The sequence below is a fragment of the Centruroides sculpturatus genome, unplaced genomic scaffold, assembly GCF_000671375.1.
Source record: "Centruroides sculpturatus isolate CEXI.00-Female unplaced genomic scaffold, Cexi_2.0 scaffold731, whole genome shotgun sequence".
Lineage (NCBI taxonomy): Eukaryota > Metazoa > Arthropoda > Arachnida > Scorpiones > Buthidae > Centruroides > Centruroides sculpturatus.
This window is the reverse complement of record NW_019385203.1, coordinates 220,351-241,254: the sequence shown is the minus strand read 5'-3', so window position 1 is coordinate 241,254 and position 20,904 is coordinate 220,351. Positions and strand designations below refer to the sequence as shown.

General features: G+C 26.9%; 1 protein-coding gene across 1 annotated transcript in view; it reads right to left on the bottom strand.

Moving 5' to 3' along the window:
* LOC111636083 (autophagy-related protein 16-1-like) overlaps positions 1–20,904 on the bottom strand; it is a 116,143-nt gene that overhangs the window by 44,198 nt on the left and 51,041 nt on the right. The window contains exons 8-10 of the mRNA XM_023381253.1: positions 16,694–16,754; positions 16,245–16,350; positions 16,091–16,161 (exon numbers count right to left, since the gene is read on the bottom strand). Coding sequence (XP_023237021.1) covers positions 16,091–16,161; positions 16,245–16,350; positions 16,694–16,754 — 238 coding nt within the window. The remainder of the gene's footprint in view (positions 1–16,090; positions 16,162–16,244; positions 16,351–16,693; positions 16,755–20,904) is intronic.

The window sequence follows — 20,904 nt, the reverse complement described above, 5'->3', positions numbered from 1 at the left end:
CAAAGAAACAAAGAGAATAACAAACATGATTATCTATCTAACTTCATTATTTATAATAAAGTCAGAACAAATATTCAAAGAAACAAAGAGAATAACAAACATGATTATCTATCTAACTTCATTATTTATAATAAAGTCAGAACAAATATTCAAAGAAACAAAGAGAATAACAAACATGATTATCTATCTAACTTCATTATTTATAATAAAGTCAGAACAAATATTCAAAGAAACAAAGAGAATAACAAACATGATTATCTATCTAACTTCATTATTTATAATAAAGTCAGAACAAATATTCAAAGAAACAAAGAGAATAACAAACATGATTATCTATCTAACTTCATTATTTATAATAAAGTCAGAACAAATATTCAAAGAAACAAAGAGAATAACAAACATGATTATCTATCTAACTTCATTATTTATAATAAAGTCAGAACAAATATTCAAAGAAACAAAGAGAATAACAAACATGATTATCTATCTAACTTCATTATTTATAATAAAGTCAGAACAAATATTCAAAGAAACAAAGAGAATAACAAACATGATTATCTATCTAACTTCATTATTTATAATAAAGTCAGAACAAATATTCAAAGAAACAAAGAGAATAACAAACATGATTATCTATCTAACTTCATTATTTATAATAAAGTCAGAACAAATATTCAAAGAAACAAAGAGAATAACAAACATGATTATCTATCTAACTTCATTATTTATAATAAAGTCAGAACAAATATTCAAAGAAACAAAGAGAATAACAAACATGATTATCTATCTAACTTCATTATTTATAATAAAGTCAGAACAAATATTCAAAGAAACAAAGAGAATAACAAACATGATTATCTATCTAACTTCATTATTTATAATAAAGTCAGAACAAATATTCAAAGAAACAAAGAGAATAACAAACATGATTATCTATCTAACTTCATTATTTATAATAAAGTCAGAACAAATATTCAAAGAAACAAAGAGAATAACAAACATGATTATCTATCTAACTTCATTATTTATAATAAAGTCAGAACAAATATTCAAAGAAACAAAGAGAATAACAAACATGATTATCTATCTAACTTCATTATTTATAATAAAGTCAGAACAAATATTCAAAGAAACAAAGAGAATAACAAACATGATTATCTATCTAACTTCATTATTTATAATAAAGTCAGAACAAATATTCAAAGAAACAAAGAGAATAACAAACATGATTATCTATCTAACTTCATTATTTATAATAAAGTCAGAACAAATATTCAAAGAAACAAAGAGAATAACAAACATGATTATCTATCTAACTTCATTATTTATAATAAAGTCAGAACAAATATTCAAAGAAACAAAGAGAATAACAAACATGATTATCTATCTAACTTCATTATTTATAATAAAGTCAGAACAAATATTCAAAGAAACAAAGAGAATAACAAACATGATTATCTATCTAACTTCATTATTTATAATAAAGTCAGAACAAATATTCAAAGAAACAAAGAGAATAACAAACATGATTATCTATCTAACTTCATTATTTATAATAAAGTCAGAACAAATATTCAAAGAAACAAAGAGAATAACAAACATGATTATCTATCTAACTTCATTATTTATAATAAAGTCAGAACAAATATTCAAAGAAACAAAGAGAATAACAAACATGATTATCTATCTAACTTCATTATTTATAATAAAGTCAGAACAAATATTCAAAGAAACAAAGAGAATAACAAACATGATTATCTATCTAACTTCATTATTTATAATAAAGTCAGAACAAATATTCAAAGAAACAAAGAGAATAACAAACATGATTATCTATCTAACTTCATTATTTATAATAAAGTCAGAACAAATATTCAAAGAAACAAAGAGAATAACAAACATGATTATCTATCTAACTTCATTATTTATAATAAAGTCAGAACAAATATTCAAAGAAACAAAGAGAATAACAAACATGATTATCTATCTAACTTCATTANCAATATATTTATTTTGTTTGTACAAAATAAAAAAATAATTTTTAACGATACAATAGTCTTTGTTAGGCTTAACATCGACGAAAATTCAACGCGAAGCGACACGCAACGGATAAAAATTTTAACATAGGATAGGTTAAACTATTTTTTCGTACATAAATCGGTTATCCGAAATATCAGTTATACGAACAACCCCAGTTCCCAATTGATTCGGAAAATTGACGCTCTACTGTATTATTATTTTTATTTGTAATACAAATTTATTATTTATATCACGGAATGACACCACTGCTGCTAGAATGCCCACTAGGGGGCATCCTGGGCTATCTCATTATAAAGTAACTGCCATATCTATAGAATATCAATTCAAATATAAAATGTTAGATATTTCTACTACAGCAAAATGTGCTCCATCTTTGCAATATTACATCATCATATGATGTTAATTAATTTATTTAAAAATACCGCAAATAAACTTGTGATGTATTTAAATAAACTGTCATTACATTTGTTTTTATATTTTGTTTGCAATAAATCACGATCAACAGGTAGATTTTTTGTCTGTAGATGCAATTACAGGCATTTAGGAAAAAAATTCATTTCATGATTGTGAGATTGTAATGGTACAATCCTATTGTGCCTAAAAATGACTATATCTGGTATTAGTGCCCATTTGAAGAGTAAATTCCCAAATATTGCATTTTATTATAATTTTTGCAAAATTCCAGCACAAATTTTTGTGTGTAGAGCAGTGGTTCTTAACCAGTGTTCCACAAAAGAAAAGATTTTAAAGTTTTTTTTATTCAAATTCATTCTCATTGCTATATTCGTAGACAATTTCATGTTTTCATTTTATTCAATATATTAAAGTTTATTGATTTATTGCTTCATTATTTTCTGAGAATAGTAAACATGGAATTGTTTATCAATTTTTGAATATATTGGTGCTAATGCTCCATGTAATAAGTATATGAATGGTGTTCCGTGGCCTAAGAAAGGTTGAGAACCACAGGTATAGAGGAATGCATATTTGCATGAATTCTTTATGAATTTCAAAATTTCCTATAGAGGACAGCCATCTACTATTATTCAAAAACCATGCATATCAATCATTCACATCTGTTGTTTACTCACTCAAGTTGAGGGAACAGCATTTTTAGAATAATTTCATATAAAAAAGTTATATTTCAATTACAGGCATTTAAAGTTATATTTCAATTACATGCATAAAGAGTTCTAAAGTTGTTCTTTGCAAACATTAGATTAACAGTGATACGAACTTCAAAAGCAATGGAGTTGTTTTGTCGACCATGTTTCTAAGAAGAGGTAAGAGTATTTTTAAGTCTTGGTATTCTCAAAAGAAAAATATTCTGAGAATCAGCATTAATTCTGAGGTCTAGTTGTATTTAATTTCACTAATGTGGCTCAGTTAGAGTTTTTAACATTAATTATCAAAATAACTAAAGTTTTAATGTGATAAAAAAAAAAATACTTCCTAGAACAACCCAAGTTTGCAACTAAACATATTGCTAACAGCAGTTCTTGCAACTTCTATAAATAATTTGCAGCATTAGTCCAATGTTGACTTATGCTAAGCCTTTCTTGCTGCAAATATTCCCATCAGGGAACTAGATAATGAGACTTATTAGTATATTTTGCTAAAAAATTTATTAAAATATTTCAGATGAACAACATTGAGAAAACTGTACACTGAAAAATGAAAATGAATATATACATTATTTTAGTATATTTGTACAATTGTGAAATCTTTTATATTAAAAATTCATTGTTATTTATTTGTTTATGTGTTAAGGTAATGGAACAAATTAGAAGAAAGGCAAAGGGTTAAACTTAATTGTTTTCAAACTATTTGTCTGTTTCTCATGACTTACTTGTTTATGACAGACAGACAAATAATTTGAAAATGATTAAGTTTAAGTAATAAAAACTGAATTTAATTATGTATTCAATCAGCCAATTAATGCACTACTTATTTTTTAACATTAATATCTTTTCCTGATAATTAAAAGTAACATTAACCTTACTCTTAATAAAATTATTNGTTCTTTTTCACTCACTCTTTAACAGTTTGTTTCTGAATTTCGACACGAATAGACGTATTTGTGCAGTGAAATTTATTTTGAATAATTATTTTATAATTAAAAAAATGTCATCAAGAGAAGCAAGTTCTTCGCGTTGTGACGAAAAAAACTGTTGATGATAACTCTTTATACAGTGATGTATCGAAGCAGCGGCTAAAAGATGGAGTAGTGTATTATGAGAGTTTACTTTTCGAAAACAATTTAATTATAATAACATCTTCTGATACACTATCTGAAAATGTTATGCTGATAGGCACAGAATTATACAATAATACAATGGATGTGCTGAATGAAAAAAATTTATAAATGTTGCAATTAAATTATTTTCAAAAAGTAAACTCTCATAATACACTACTCCATATTTTAGCTGCTGCTTCGATACATCACTGTGTAAAGAGTTATCATCAACAGTTTTTTCGTCACAATTTGAAGAACTTGCTTCTCTTGATGACATTTTTTTAATTATAAAATAATTATTCAAAGTAAATTTCACTGCACAAATACGTCTATTCCTGTCGAAATTCAGAAACGAACTGTTAAAGAGTGAGTGAAAAAGAACTCCGATAGAAAAAAACGCTCCTAGTGAGAATTAGATCGGTCACTGTTAGTGATAACAATTAGATGGAAAAGTTGACACGTATTTGTCAAGAATGCGCCGTTATTGTCATCAAAAGTAAAAAAATATTAGACTTGGAATAGTAGAAATTAAATTAAAATAAATAAATAATAAGAAATAAATGAATGAGTAAATAAATAAATACATTATACGTATTTATGAATTAAAAAAAAAAGGTGTACATGAGAATTGAACCTGGAAACTCAAGCATATGAGTCAGGATCATTACCACTCAGCCACAGGATGCTCAAATGGAAGCACATGTAATTTATATATAAAGTGCTAGAAAAACTTTAAGCTCGTTTTTCTCAATTATATTTGAGTATTGCACTTTAGTATTTTACAGGTAATACACTCACATGGTGTACTACCTCTATACCAAAGATCATCAAAATCCATTACCCCAAATCCGTAGGGTCTCCTTGTTAGTTTAGAACAGTGTCTTTCTTTTATAAAACTGGTAGAAATATGATGAGAAATATAACTGAATTAAATATCAATATGAAAACCTTAAAAATGGCAGAAATAATTTTAATCTTCTTACTTCAATTTTAAGGTTTCATAGTGATATTGTTTAATATAAGTGCAATATCTAAAAAAGAACAATTGAATTAATTGTATTTCTCATTATCATCATCAAAAACGTTGTTACAAGAATCTGGAAACATTAGGAAGAATAAAAAATATAAATGCTGAAAAAGCAGTTTAAGAAATTATTTAGTTTAATTATAACAGTTGACAAAAAGCAACTTTTTAATCCATTAAACTTCATATTTCATCAAGCTGAAAATAAAGAACATAAATTTTAGTTGATTAATAAGTATTATTCAAATTTCACCAAATGCATTATAAATTTTAAAATAAACTATCATTAAGAACGCAACTTTGCCTATCTTTAAATGTCAAATCTTGTGAATCAAGCATTATAAAATTAGTTTTGAAATTTGACAATTCTTGATTGCTATTAGTAAATTGTTAAGTAATATAAATAAAAATAAATTTTCATTTTCAAAATTCTGCCTAATTGTTTCACTTCATCTGTTTTATTAAAAAATCAGTTTAAAAACGTCATTATTATATAAAGGATGTTTATATAAATCCTAATTCCTTTATTAAAGATAACAGAATTAAATAAGCTCCCCATTTCCATGTAATGCAGATGTAAAATGCTAACATTTTCTCAAATAATCAATTATATGTAAGGGAACTATAATAAAATAAAAGTAAACATGTCTTTTGAGAAAATGCTAATGCTTCATGCATAAACTGCACAAAATGGAGATTCTGTGTTAACCACATAATTGAGCTTGTAGAACAAATTTTATTAGTACTATATTAAAAACAGCAATTACCATAGATTATTGAACATTGACTACAAATAGCAAGAGACAGAACTGCAAAAAATTCTATAGGATAGAATTAATAAACAATTCATTTTGAAATTGTACATTTCAGAATTATAATAAATAGTTAGTTCCTGATAAACAACTGCCGGACTTATGAAAGTAGTTTCAGCCATTGTAAGTATATTAGTAAAATTATTTTGAATCCAAACACTTGTTTACACTTGTTAATGGCACAGTATGACGAGTAAATGTGAAATGTAATACTGTAATGATTACAGATCTAAAAATAATTTATATTTGAGAATATATACATTTTTTATCAAAAACATGGCAATTTTTCTGTTTTGTATTCTAGAACAACAAGAATATTGAATAAATTCTCCGTATTTAAATTTTAATACACATATTTCCTTTATTTTTACAATTTCCGTTCCCTTTAAAATAATAATAATGATGATGATAATTTTCAGAGTTTAAAAAACAAATATNTAGATTTTTTGTCTGTAGATGCAATTACAGGCATTTAGGAAAAAAATTCATTTCATGATTGTGAGATTGTAATGGTACAATCCTATTGTGCCTAAAAATGACTATATCTGGTATTAGTGCCCATTTGAAGAGTAAATTCCCAAATATTGCATTTTATTATAATTTTTGCAAAATTCCAGCACAAATTTTTGTGTGTAGAGCAGTGGTTCTTAACCAGTGTTCCACAAAAGAAAAGATTTTAAAGTTTTTTTTATTCAAATTCATTCTCATTGCTATATTCGTAGACAATTTCATGTTTTCATTTTATTCAATATATTAAAGTTTATTGATTTATTGCTTCATTATTTTCTGAGAATAGTAAACATGGAATTGTTTATCAATTTTTGAATATATTGGTGCTAATGCTCCATGTAATAAGTATATGAATGGTGTTCCGTGGCCTAAGAAAGGTTGAGAACCACAGGTATAGAGGAATGCATATTTGCATGAATTCTTTATGAATTTCAAAATTTCCTATAGAGGACAGCCATCTACTATTATTCAAAAACCATGCATATCAATCATTCACATCTGTTGTTTACTCACTCAAGTTGAGGGAACAGCATTTTTAGAATAATTTCATATAAAAAAGTTATATTTCAATTACAGGCATTTAAAGTTATATTTCAATTACATGCATAAAGAGTTCTAAAGTTGTTCTTTGCAAACATTAGATTAACAGTGATACGAACTTCAAAAGCAATGGAGTTGTTTTGTCGACCATGTTTCTAAGAAGAGGTAAGAGTATTTTTAAGTCTTGGTATTCTCAAAAGAAAAATATTCTGAGAATCAGCATTAATTCTGAGGTCTAGTTGTATTTAATTTCACTAATGTGGCTCAGTTAGAGTTTTTAACATTAATTATCAAAATAACTAAAGTTTTAATGTGATAAAAAAAAAAATACTTCCTAGAACAACCCAAGTTTGCAACTAAACATATTGCTAACAGCAGTTCTTGCAACTTCTATAAATAATTTGCAGCATTAGTCCAATGTTGACTTATGCTAAGCCTTTCTTGCTGCAAATATTCCCATCAGGGAACTAGATAATGAGACTTATTAGTATATTTTGCTAAAAAATTTATTAAAATATTTCAGATGAACAACATTGAGAAAACTGTACACTGAAAAATGAAAATGAATATATACATTATTTTAGTATATTTGTACAATTGTGAAATCTTTTATATTAAAAATTCATTGTTATTTATTTGTTTATGTGTTAAGGTAATGGAACAAATTAGAAGAAAGGCAAAGGGTTAAACTTAATTGTTTTCAAACTATTTGTCTGTTTCTCATGACTTACTTGTTTATGACAGACAGACAAATAATTTGAAAATGATTAAGTTTAAGTAATAAAAACTGAATTTAATTATGTATTCAATCAGCCAATTAATGCACTACTTATTTTTTAACATTAATATCTTTTCCTGATAATTAAAAGTAACATTAACCTTACTCTTAATAAAATTATTGATTCTAATAATGATGAGAAAAATATATAAACAAACAAAAATTTATTATAGATTACTAAATATCAATATTAATATATAAAAAACAATTATCATCAAATATAAAAGAAGTAAAAGACAAAACAATGAAACAACGAAGGAAACTAACCAACATACAAAAAATATTCAACTTTTAAATGATTTAAAAGAGATTATTGTAAACAAAATCTATATTTTCTGGATTATTCTATGAGATAAATTATTCCTAATCTGAAATTTATATGAAAAAAAATAATAAAATGAGAAAAACAGAGGCAATATGAAATGGAAACTAAAATACAATTTACATTTTATCAAATACCAATAAACATGCATTAGTTATTTTTCACTGTTTTATTAAAACACACAGAGAAAAAGCATGAAGCAAATTTAAACAACATATTATGCTAAAAATATAAATAAATATTAAAGTTCATGAAATTTAAATTATAGTAAGAATGCTATTGGAAAATTCATCAAAGAAATATGAGACTGTAGACTGACAAACCCACCTGTTTCCAGTACATAATGTAGTCAAAGGAAGAGTTAAAGAAGCATGAATAATCTTTAAAGAAAAAAGAAAGTAGAGTTAACACTGATTTATTAAAAAATTAAAATAAAAAAATATATTGTGAAATATTGGTAGAAAGAACTGAATATAAAAATAACAATTGTAGCAGATGATGATAATATCTGAATGTTACAATTAACAGTTTATTACATTCACTGTATAAAAGTATTGTAATAGATATATATATTCAAAATAATTAAGATAAAAGTTTATCTGTTTTATTAAAAAATCAGTTTAAAAACGTCATTATTATATAAAGGATGTTTATATAAATCCTAATTCCTTTATTAAAGATAACAGAATTAAATAAGCTCCCCATTTCCATGTAATGCAGATGTAAAATGCTAACATTTTCTCAAATAATCAATTATATGTAAGGGAACTATAATAAAATAAAAGTAAACATGTCTTTTGAGAAAATGCTAATGCTTCATGCATAAACTGCACAAAATGGAGATTCTGTGTTAACCACATAATTGAGCTTGTAGAACAAATTTTATTAGTACTATATTAAAAACAGCAATTACCATAGATTATTGAACATTGACTACAAATAGCAAGAGACAGAACTGCAAAAAATTCTATAGGATAGAATTAATAAACAATTCATTTTGAAATTGTACATTTCAGAATTATAATAAATAGTTAGTTCCTGATAAACAACTGCCGGACTTATGAAAGTAGTTTCAGCCATTGTAAGTATATTAGTAAAATTATTTTGAATCCAAACACTTGTTTACACTTGTTAATGGCACAGTATGACGAGTAAATGTGAAATGTAATACTGTAATGATTACAGATCTAAAAATAATTTATATTTGAGAATATATACATTTTTTATCAAAAACATGGCAATTTTTCTGTTTTGTATTCTAGAACAACAAGAATATTGAATAAATTCTCCGTATTTAAATTTTAATACACATATTTCCTTTATTTTTACAATTTCCGTTCCCTTTAAAATAATAATAATGATGATGATAATTTTCAGATAAATAAATATAAATAATATTAATTTTTAAAACTGTCTGATTTTATCCATCACTTTAACAGAATAAAAAAATACACCAACAATAGATGACAAAGAAAAGCACTAGAAAAATTCATTAAAAAAAATATGTATAAGGACAATATAAAAAATTCAACTTAAAAAAAATCTCTATTATTATAATAATAGAAGATAACAAATTAGCAAATTAAAAATAATTTTCAAGTAACAAAACTTTATTTACTATTAAACACACACACAAACAAAATATAGAAATACCTTGTATATTATTTTTAAATGTTATAAACAGGGATGCACCAATCTATAATTTTATCAGTTAATTAGCTATTAAATTTTATTATAATACAATATTTTTTTAAAATTATGTATGTGCTACATTTAATAACATATTAAAAAAACAAACACTTTTATAAATATTTGTAATTAATGTATTAATTTTGGTTAAAATTTATATTTTTAATGATTAAATATAGAGAATGCATTTATCACAATTTAATTAATAAATAATATTTTCTTCAAAAAACAAAATGCTATCTATAGAACTACCCAAAAACCTGTTAACTACTTTATTTTGTGTTTCAGGTATATTTATGAATATGAATCATAAACTAAGCTTACAAGGAGACCCTACGGCTTTGGGGTAATGGATTTTGATGATCTTTGGTGTAGAGGTAGTACACCATGTGAGTGTACTACCTGTAAAATACTACAGTGCAATACTCAAATATAATCGAGAAAAATGAACTTAAAGTTTTTGAGCACTTTATATATAAATTATACATGCTTCCATTTGAGCGTCCTGTGGCTGAGTGGTAACAATCCTGACTCGTATGCTTGAGTGCCCGGGTTCGATTCTCGTGTACACCTTTTTTTATTTTAAATTCATAAATACTTATAATGTATTTATTTATTTACTCATTCATTTATTTCTTATTATTTATTTATTTTAATTTAATTTCTACTATTCCAAGTCTAATATTTTTATACTTTTGTTGACAATAACAGCGCATTCTTGACACCTATGTGTCAACTTTCCCATCTAATTGTTATCACTAACAGTGACCGTTTTTTCTATCAGAGTTCTTTTTCACTCACTCTTTAACAGTTTGTTTCTGAATTTCGACACGAATAGACGTATTTGTGCAGTGAAATTTATTTTGAATAATTATTTTATAATTAAAAAAATGTCATCAAGAGAAGCAAGTTCTTCGCGTTGTGACGAAAAAAACTGTTGATGATAACTCTTTATACAGTGATGTATCGAAGCAGCGGCTAAAAGATGGAGTAGTGTATTATGAGAGTTTACTTTTCGAAAACAATTTAATTATAATAACATCTTCTGATACACTATCTGAAAATGTTATGCTGATAGGCACAGAATTATACAATAATACAATGGATGTGCTGAATGAAAAAAATTTATAAATGTTGCAATTAAATTATTTTCAAAAAGTAAACTCTCATAATACACTACTCCATATTTTAGCTGCTGCTTCGATACATCACTGTGTAAAGAGTTATCATCAACAGTTTTTTCGTCACAATTTGAAGAACTTGCTTCTCTTGATGACATTTTTTTAATTATAAAATAATTATTCAAAGTAAATTTCACTGCACAAATACGTCTATTCCTGTCGAAATTCAGAAACGAACTGTTAAAGAGTGAGTGAAAAAGAACTCCGATAGAAAAAAACGCTCCTAGTGAGAATTAGATCGGTCACTGTTAGTGATAACAATTAGATGGAAAAGTTGACACGTATTTGTCAAGAATGCGCCGTTATTGTCATCAAAAGTAAAAAAATATTAGACTTGGAATAGTAGAAATTAAATTAAAATAAATAAATAATAAGAAATAAATGAATGAGTAAATAAATAAATACATTATACGTATTTATGAATTAAAAAAAAAAGGTGTACATGAGAATTGAACCTGGAAACTCAAGCATATGAGTCAGGATCATTACCACTCAGCCACAGGATGCTCAAATGGAAGCACATGTAATTTATATATAAAGTGCTAGAAAAACTTTAAGCTCGTTTTTCTCAATTATATTTGAGTATTGCACTTTAGTATTTTACAGGTAATACACTCACATGGTGTACTACCTCTATACCAAAGATCATCAAAATCCATTACCCCAAATCCGTAGGGTCTCCTTGTTAGTTTAGAACAGTGTCTTTCTTTTATAAAACTGGTAGAAATATGATGAGAAATATAACTGAATTAAATATCAATATGAAAACCTTAAAAATGGCAGAAATAATTTTAATCTTCTTACTTCAATTTTAAGGTTTCATAGTGATATTGTTTAATATAAGTGCAATATCTAAAAAAGAACAATTGAATTAATTGTATTTCTCATTATCATCATCAAAAACGTTGTTACAAGAATCTGGAAACATTAGGAAGAATAAAAAATATAAATGCTGAAAAAGCAGTTTAAGAAATTATTTAGTTTAATTATAACAGTTGACAAAAAGCAACTTTTTAATCCATTAAACTTCATATTTCATCAAGCTGAAAATAAAGAACATAAATTTTAGTTGATTAATAAGTATTATTCAAATTTCACCAAATGCATTATAAATTTTAAAATAAACTATCATTAAGAACGCAACTTTGCCTATCTTTAAATGTCAAATCTTGTGAATCAAGCATTATAAAATTAGTTTTGAAATTTGACAATTCTTGATTGCTATTAGTAAATTGTTAAGTAATATAAATAAAAATAAATTTTCATTTTCAAAATTCTGCCTAATTGTTTCACTTCATTAATGAAGAAATGTTCTGTAATTTAAGAACTAATAGACATCAAACAAAGCCAAATATTATCGGGCTAGAAACGGCTATAGCATTAATAATTTAATAGACAATTTGGCATTAGAGTTTCTAGCTCGATAATACTCAGCTTTGGCTGATGTATAGCTTTAAACATATCGGATGTAGTAAGGATGTTTGATTAAGAAGTAATACATCTAAAATTAAATTTATTGATAACAAAATGAAAACGCTTTAAAAAAAAATGTCAACTGGCAGATAAATTGTTAAGACAATTTTTCTACTTCATCAGGGTTGTTATTAGTCTTAACCACTGCTTTAAATATTAACTGTTTTCTGTTCATAATATAGTAGTTTAAATTGCTGGTATTTCTTACTTTAACTGTATCCTAACTGTTCTTAAAGACCATAGCAGGTAAACAATACTGCAAACAGCACTGTTCAAAATAATTTTGGTACCTGAGACATGCCTAAGAACAGCACCAATGTACAGTACTTATATTTCTATAAATATCATAATGCTTTTTTAGTATCCCTTTCAATTTGGTGCCTAGGAATGACTGCCTCAGGCACCAAATTGAGAGACCTATCCACCTCATTTATTGGCATGGAATGACTAGATGAATTACATTGTAATTAATAATTATTATTATAATTAATAAATCTGCATGTTATACAACTTTTAGTTGTTTTAATAAGTTCTTTTAAGGTCAAAGCCAAAGCCAAAGCCAAAACCAAAATTTTCACTAATTGCATTTTTATTAATCTAATCAGCTAATGTTATCAGTTCAGGCAAGTCCAAGTGCTCACATTAAGCAGATTTTTGTGTATTAAACTTCAAATCAAAAAATAACATAAATTAAAGAGTATCACTAATTTTTATTTTGTAAGAAAAATTTATGATCATTTAACTATATAATAAAATAAAAAAACTCTTTATCCAATGTTTACAGAATATTAAATAGATAAAATGCTGGCTATATTAATATATTAGACATATTAGTCTTAATTTCTAGATATTATACAATCATTTTTGTTAAATTAATGGAAGAAAACTCATTAAAACATGATTTTTGCAAATAATTTTCATTATTTAAGGCAAAATAATAATAATTTTTTTAATTCAAGTATATTCATAATCAATAATATTTAATATAAATCAAGTGATTATTAAGTTAATAATGATTTAGTGAACATAGCTCTAAAAATGATTAAATTTGAATTTAAACCACCCAAAATTTAAAAAATTGTACTTATTAAAAAATGATTCAAAATGTCAATCTAGGAAATAATGCTGATATTTATACGAGCTGAACCAACTAAATTCAACAGCTACACCTACAACTGCTGTAAATGATCGGGCTATATTTTGGATATATGATTATAGATTAGAAATGAATTTGGCTCTAGAGTGAGGTGTTAGGTGCCATCTCTTATTAAAATTAATAATTATAATATTTAATTAATTAATTTAGATTAAACTGGAAGAAAAGAATTGGCCCAAAGTGAATATTTAATTAATTAATCAAATATTATAATAATTAATTTTAATAAGAGATGGCACCTAACATCTCACTCTAGAGCCAAAATCATTTCTAATCTATAATCATATATCCAAAATATAGCCCAATCATTTGTGGCAGATGTAGGTGTATTTGCTTAAGATATCGGGTTTATGATTGATGTGTATACTCAACAGCTATCGACAAATTTGTATTACTTATATAATGGTACCATTAAAAACGCACAGCTTTGTTCATCTTCTTTCAAAACCATGTGATAATAATAAGTTTATAAGTTTACTCTATGAGGGCAAGTCTAATAAAAAAACCTTGAAAGTGCAATAGAAATTCTAAACACTACCAGAGCCCTGTAAGTTGGCTGCATGAGCTACATGACATAACAGTAGCAGTACAAAAATGGTTGTCCATTAGAGACATGCACAAAACAGAAGCATTCTGTCATTCACTATTTTTATTCCCATTTTTAAGTTTGTACTCTGTGGATACTAAAAGGGGTTATTTTCCCATGTCCTTTATGGCTTCAACCAAGCCCACAATGGAAGCAAGTGATGAGAGATGAGATCCAACATATCTGGGACAGACTGCCTCTGGAAAATCCCTGGGATCATTGGCCCAGATCTGATCTTGAGTCTCTGTAGCAATATGCCAATGCCTTAACCCTGATAGCTCTATCAAAATTCATTGGTGAATAAATATTCAGTAGAATAATTCATGTCTGTCACTCTAACAAGTGTAAAAGTGAAGTAGGAAGTTCCAAAACAGCACAAGTTCAGTAATAGACACTCCTTGATCAGATTAGACACACCAAATAGTGATGCCAGAGTCAATTGCATTAGTTAAACACATCATGATGAGAGATTACTGAGATACAGTGAATCCCATAATAGAATTATGGATATCAGTCACAGTTCAACACACCACATCATTCATAATATGCTCTAAATTCATAGTGTTTGCAAGATTGATGCCAATGGCAGGTGACTCCAAAACTGAAACAATGTGTTGATGCCAGTAAAGAACTGTTTTTGCACTTTAAAGCATAAGGTGATGGCCTCCTAGTGAAAACAGTAACTAGACATAAAGCCTGGATTCACTACCATCATTTGAAGATGAGAGAAGAATCGAGTCTTCCTTCTTCACCAAAACTGAAGAAGTTCCAAACATGACTACTGCAGAAAAGTTATGACGACTATTTTGGGATAAATGAGATGTCATTTTGATGCACTACATACACACGGAAAATACTATTGTCAGTGCAATATTTTCATATATTTTCAAAAACTATCTTTGACCTGCATTCAAAACCAAATGACATGGACTTCTGAGTAGTCTAAGTACAGGTGTCATGTTGCAACATAACAATGCTTAGCTATAGCAAATGCTTAGCATGTTGACTATGCAATAGTTGCAACCATAAGGGATTTGCAATTCAAGTATTTCCTACATCACCAGACCTCATCCCTCACATCCCACAGCTTTGGACGACTCAAAAAAGGCAATGGGTAAAAAGACTTTCCGGTTAGATAAAAAGGTGCAACACATGGTGACTGCATATGCAAACTTTTTCTAGAGGCATCCTTGTACTTTTAAGTGTTTGAAAACTTATATTAAAAGCAACATAGACTACAAAGAAAAATGACACAATTATATGACACTTTTGCCTCAATACATTATGAAGAGCAAAATTTAAGGTTATTTGACTCACCTTCATAAATTTAATAATGTAACAACTAAATAGTTTTAAACAACAACTTACTTTCAGTATAATTTTTGTTTCAAATTAGAAAAATTGTCTTTTATGATATGAATGTCATTAACTGATGTGATGTGATAAGTTTTGTGATAAAAATTAAAGTTCAAACATTTTAAACTTTAATAAAAAAATTAAATTTATTTAACGTAATTACAATTTAATAAAAATATTATAGTATTGAATATATATTTTTTCATACTTAATGTCTAATAACTGATCAATTATTTAAAATAAACAGTTGATATTAATTGTAAAATTTAGTTGATAACAAGGTTGAATAGTATTTATATAAATTCCAATTACTGGTGCATCCCTAACTAAGTTTTTAAATTTTTACAACTTTTTATAATCTGAAGATTTGCAATTTTAATACTTTACCTCAGCATTAAAATCTAAAGACATTACAGCAGCATTACTTCCTATTAAATTACTTTTTATTAAAATTTGACCTGAAAATAATAACAAAATATATTTTAATTATTATATATAAATGAAAATAAATTTATATTTTTCTGAAGCTAAGTTATCATACCATTTGCTATTTCCCATAATTTAACTTTTCTGTCTCCACCTCCACTTGCAACAAACAAACCTGATGGAGTCCATCTTATCGCATTAACATCACCATCGTGACCATCCTTATAAAATTAACAATGATAATTACATTATAATATAAGTTTCTATATTATTACTTTTTTTCTATTAGCTTGTGATTTTGACTTATTTGAAGAAAGTATCAATGTTCATTTTCTTTATAAAAAGCAATATATACATAAAAAAATTGCTTTGTTTTAACTTTAACCTTTTATAATAATAATTTTGCTTAGTATCTACCAATTAAATATATAAATATTTATTTTATTATTTATTCACAGTTTAAAGTTTCATGAAAATATGATTTTATCACTTCAACATCTATATTCTTGGGAAAAATATATTAATATAAATCTGTATTTAAAATAATTTTTTACTAATACTTACAATTTTTGCAGTCACTTTACTAGGTAAGCATGCTGAAATGCATATAGGTATATGTTCTACCCTGTAAGTAATTAAAATTATATATAGAATAATGTTACATTACATGTATAGCAATATTGATAGTTGTTTAATTAATAGTAGTACTAATTATGTAACTTAGTTATAAAGAGCAAACAAATAAAATTATTTATTTTTAACTGAAATTGACAAAATTTATAAAAAAAAAACTACTCATGTTGAACAAGCATCAATTTATATACATTTCACAAATTTATTATCCCAACTGGAACATTACAAAGGTATCCCTTGATTAATGGGATTAATTAATCCCTGGATGCTATCACACACATCAAAACTGTGTTAATTAAATACTACAGTACGTCAGTATTTGACTGAACAATCACTACCCACTAGAACAAATTTTCAGTTAATTACAAACTTTTTATTTTGGTTTTGTCATTTGTAAAAAGTTTTCTATGATAAAAATGAGTAACTAATTTAAAAATGAAACCTTAGGGCTGCCTACCTTTGTCAGACAAAATTATACTTGATCCAGTTTTTTTTTTCCAATTAATGGATGTGAAACACAATGATCATGTTGGTGATACACTAAGATGTGCTGTAAGTTCACAAGTTATTTGTCGATTTTTAACAATTTCTTCCTGAAATTTCTCTTTGTCAACAACTTTTGGGCACCATTTTTTGTATTCTTTAGTTCAAAATTTCCCAAATGATACTTTCAAAACTAAATTTAACATGTCCAATGTTTTGGAACATCTTTCAAATGCACTATGAGTATTTTTTACTATTTCTATGTCATTATATTGTTTACAAAACTTAAAAAGCACACACAATAAGTTATGCCCCATATGCATTTTACCTGCAAACATTTCAATTTGATTTTACGCAAACAAAACATAAAATAAAGTTTTAAATTAGCCCTTCTAAACAAAGAATAAAATATCATATTAGCAATAATGTGTTAAATTTCACAACTACCATAATTAAACTACAATGTATATTGGAAATCATCCTCAGTATGAAAATAGCAAATTCACCAACAACTTATTTGCTGAGAAAAACATATCTATGTTAAGTAAAGATAGCTGTTAAAGTCACATTAATTAAAACTTCTCAGCATAAATAAAAGGATTGTTGCAATTAATTTTGTGTGTTAATTAAATCCTGCATTAAGCAAGGGATACCTGTATACAAGAGTAAAAATGTACTTGCTCAAAATAAAGGAAATGATTGCAATATTCATCATTCAACAGTAATCTTCATAAAATTTTATTTTTTATGACAAATTTTTTCATTTTGAAATTTAAGTACCGTAAATTTATATAAATCCAGAAAAAGTCCTTTAAGTCAAGGACTTTCTGTACAATAAATGTAATCAAGTAACAAATACAAATACCAAAATATAGTCAACCTCTGTTAGTGCTCCCAATATAACACCAACTTTACCTAATGCCAAAAAATTCATGTGTACAAATTTTCTGCTGTCTACATAACTTGGGTGCTCTCAAAATTACATCACATCACTTAGCACCAAGAAATTAAGGTATTAGTTTTTCTCCAACATAAATTTTATTGAGCTGTTTTCACTTATTCATGCCCTTATGCTTCAAAAGGAGATAAAATGCTAAGCCTCGAAGCAATTTCAAAAGTTAAAACAGAGCCCCAGGTATGTTGAATGTAAATTTAGTTCCTGTTTGTGCCTTTGTTAAGAATAAACACTATAGATAGATAGGATAGAAGACCCAATGGAGCTAACACAGTGAATCAGAAGGAATTTAGCTATTCAATCCTTTACACCGTGAAAAAGTAAGAACTTTATCAATATGGAAAGTTCCTGGAAATAGAATTAAGAAAGTGACTTCAAATCAGAGACAAAAGCAGAATATGAAACATCACTACCTTGATCTCAGAGGGCCATGCTTATGATATATGCTAAAAGAACTGTGTTTATCCAAAGACAAGTCAGCAAGAAACTACTGTGTCATTTTTTGCTTTTGTGGCAAAAACCCATCAACAGACGTACATTTGTAACACTTTTCAGACATTAACAAGGTGGTTTATGAGAGGGTGCATCTTCAAGTAGTAACAAAATTGAAAGGTACCAAACACGAAGAACTTGAGAATGCCTTAATTTCATGGATCAGTCAAGTCAATGCTAAACACAGCAGAGTGACAGACAAAATCAATAAACAGCAAGCAAGAGTTCAATGAAAGGACGGTAATCAGTTTTTATAAAAATCATTTGCAGCAAGACCTATCAATTCTAGCTGAATTTTCTGAAGTTTATATATACTTTGGAGTATATTTGCAGCAAACCTAACCATATATTGAAAAGTCTATGGAAGAAAATAAATATCTAATAGTAATAATATCATAAAGTACTCAGCAAATCACTATACATATAACTAACACCTTATTCTTGCCGAGAAATATAATTTATTTGAAACAAACGTTTTCAGCCTGATTCACAGGCCATCCTCAGGTTTAGAACAAATTTGAATTAAAGGATTCCATCAATGGAATACAAAATTCAAAATTAAAATTAAATAAGCAACAGTATAAGATAAAATAAAAATAAAATTAAAATATTAAATAACTAACAGAGTAACATAAAACAAAAAATATAAAATGTAAAAAATGTACATAGAAGTATTAATAAATACAATTACTAACACATCCAATAAAACTACTATTTTGACTGGTTAGAGCTCTTATTAAACTTCTTAACTATAAACTTCCATGCAGATGGACGACTTTCTGCATCCCTTGCATTTAAACAGCCTTTTTTGTATTTTACTCCTATAAATCTGCAACTTTTCCACTATCAACACCAAAGATGGAAAAGATAAAGGTTTTATGATGGCTGCCTCATTCCATTTGACTACAGATCCTGGTTCTTGCGCCATTTGGGATAAAATTGTTGCATTAGACCCCTTTCTGATATTATAACTATGCTCCTTGATTCTAAGTCCTAAACTCCTGGTGGTTACTCCAATATAGTCTTTTTTAACGCCCAATTGCTTATTCTCATAAGGAATTCTATAAACCCCTGCTCTCTCTTCCGACATTATATCATCCTTATCATTCCTGAGGATTTTGTATAAATTAGGAGCCCTTTTTTATAAACATCCTCAAACCTTTTCTGCGAGCAATCTCTTTCATAACCCTATTCATATTTTCATTATATGTAAATTTTACGATTCCAGTGAGAGCATTTTTAAAAGACACTTTCTTGATGTTCGCTTCATAATTCCTAACCATTCCCAGAATTGCGCCTTTTCGGTAACCTAGGGTCTTGGCCACGCTTATTATTCTATTTATTTCTTTCCTCCTGTCTTGTACTGTTTCACAATACAAAAATGCCCTTCTTATTAAAGCTCTGAAAGCTGCAATTTTATATTTATACGGATCCTTGGATTGGGAGGGAATATACAATGGGCTGTGGGATGGTTTTATAAAAACGTTAGTGGACAGGTGGCCTTTTTTGAATTTAATACTGATGTCTAGAAAATGCAGATCCAAGGAACTCTTCTGCTCCAATCGTAAAGTAAGGCCATCATTGTTATCATTAGGGTTTCTCATTTCCCGGTATTTTGCTTGTCCCGGGATCCCGGGATAAAAGTGAACTGTTTCCCGAGATCCCGGGATAGAATTAATTATTTTTAAGGTATACAAAATATCTTGAAATCAAATGATATAATTATTTTCCATTTTTTAAAGTAATTTTAAAGTTCTGTAACCTCCAAAATCATATTAATAATGCTGTGTAAGGTCTATAGGCCTATAATAAAAATTACCTTTAAATAACGTAGAAATTTTCACAAATAGAAAAAAATTAATTAAAGTTTGCTGGAAACTGCATACAACAACAACAAAAAAAATGTTTTGAATTGAGTTAAAAATTAAAAAAATGAACTTCTAATTTAGAAGGTAATTTTCGTTTTTTAAATAAAATATAATACAAAATATTGCAAACTTTTATAAGATTTTAAAAAGCAAAGATGGTCAATACTCCGATAACTCACTCTAATTCTTATTTTAGTAATGAAAAGTCTTGCCACCGAGAATGCCCTTTCCGATTCAATTGATGTGATTGGAATAGTGTTTAATGCATTTAAGAGAAGACAGATATTATGTGTTTTTTCACCTGTAGCCTGGAAGCTTTCGAGTTCGTTTTCGAGATTGTAGTA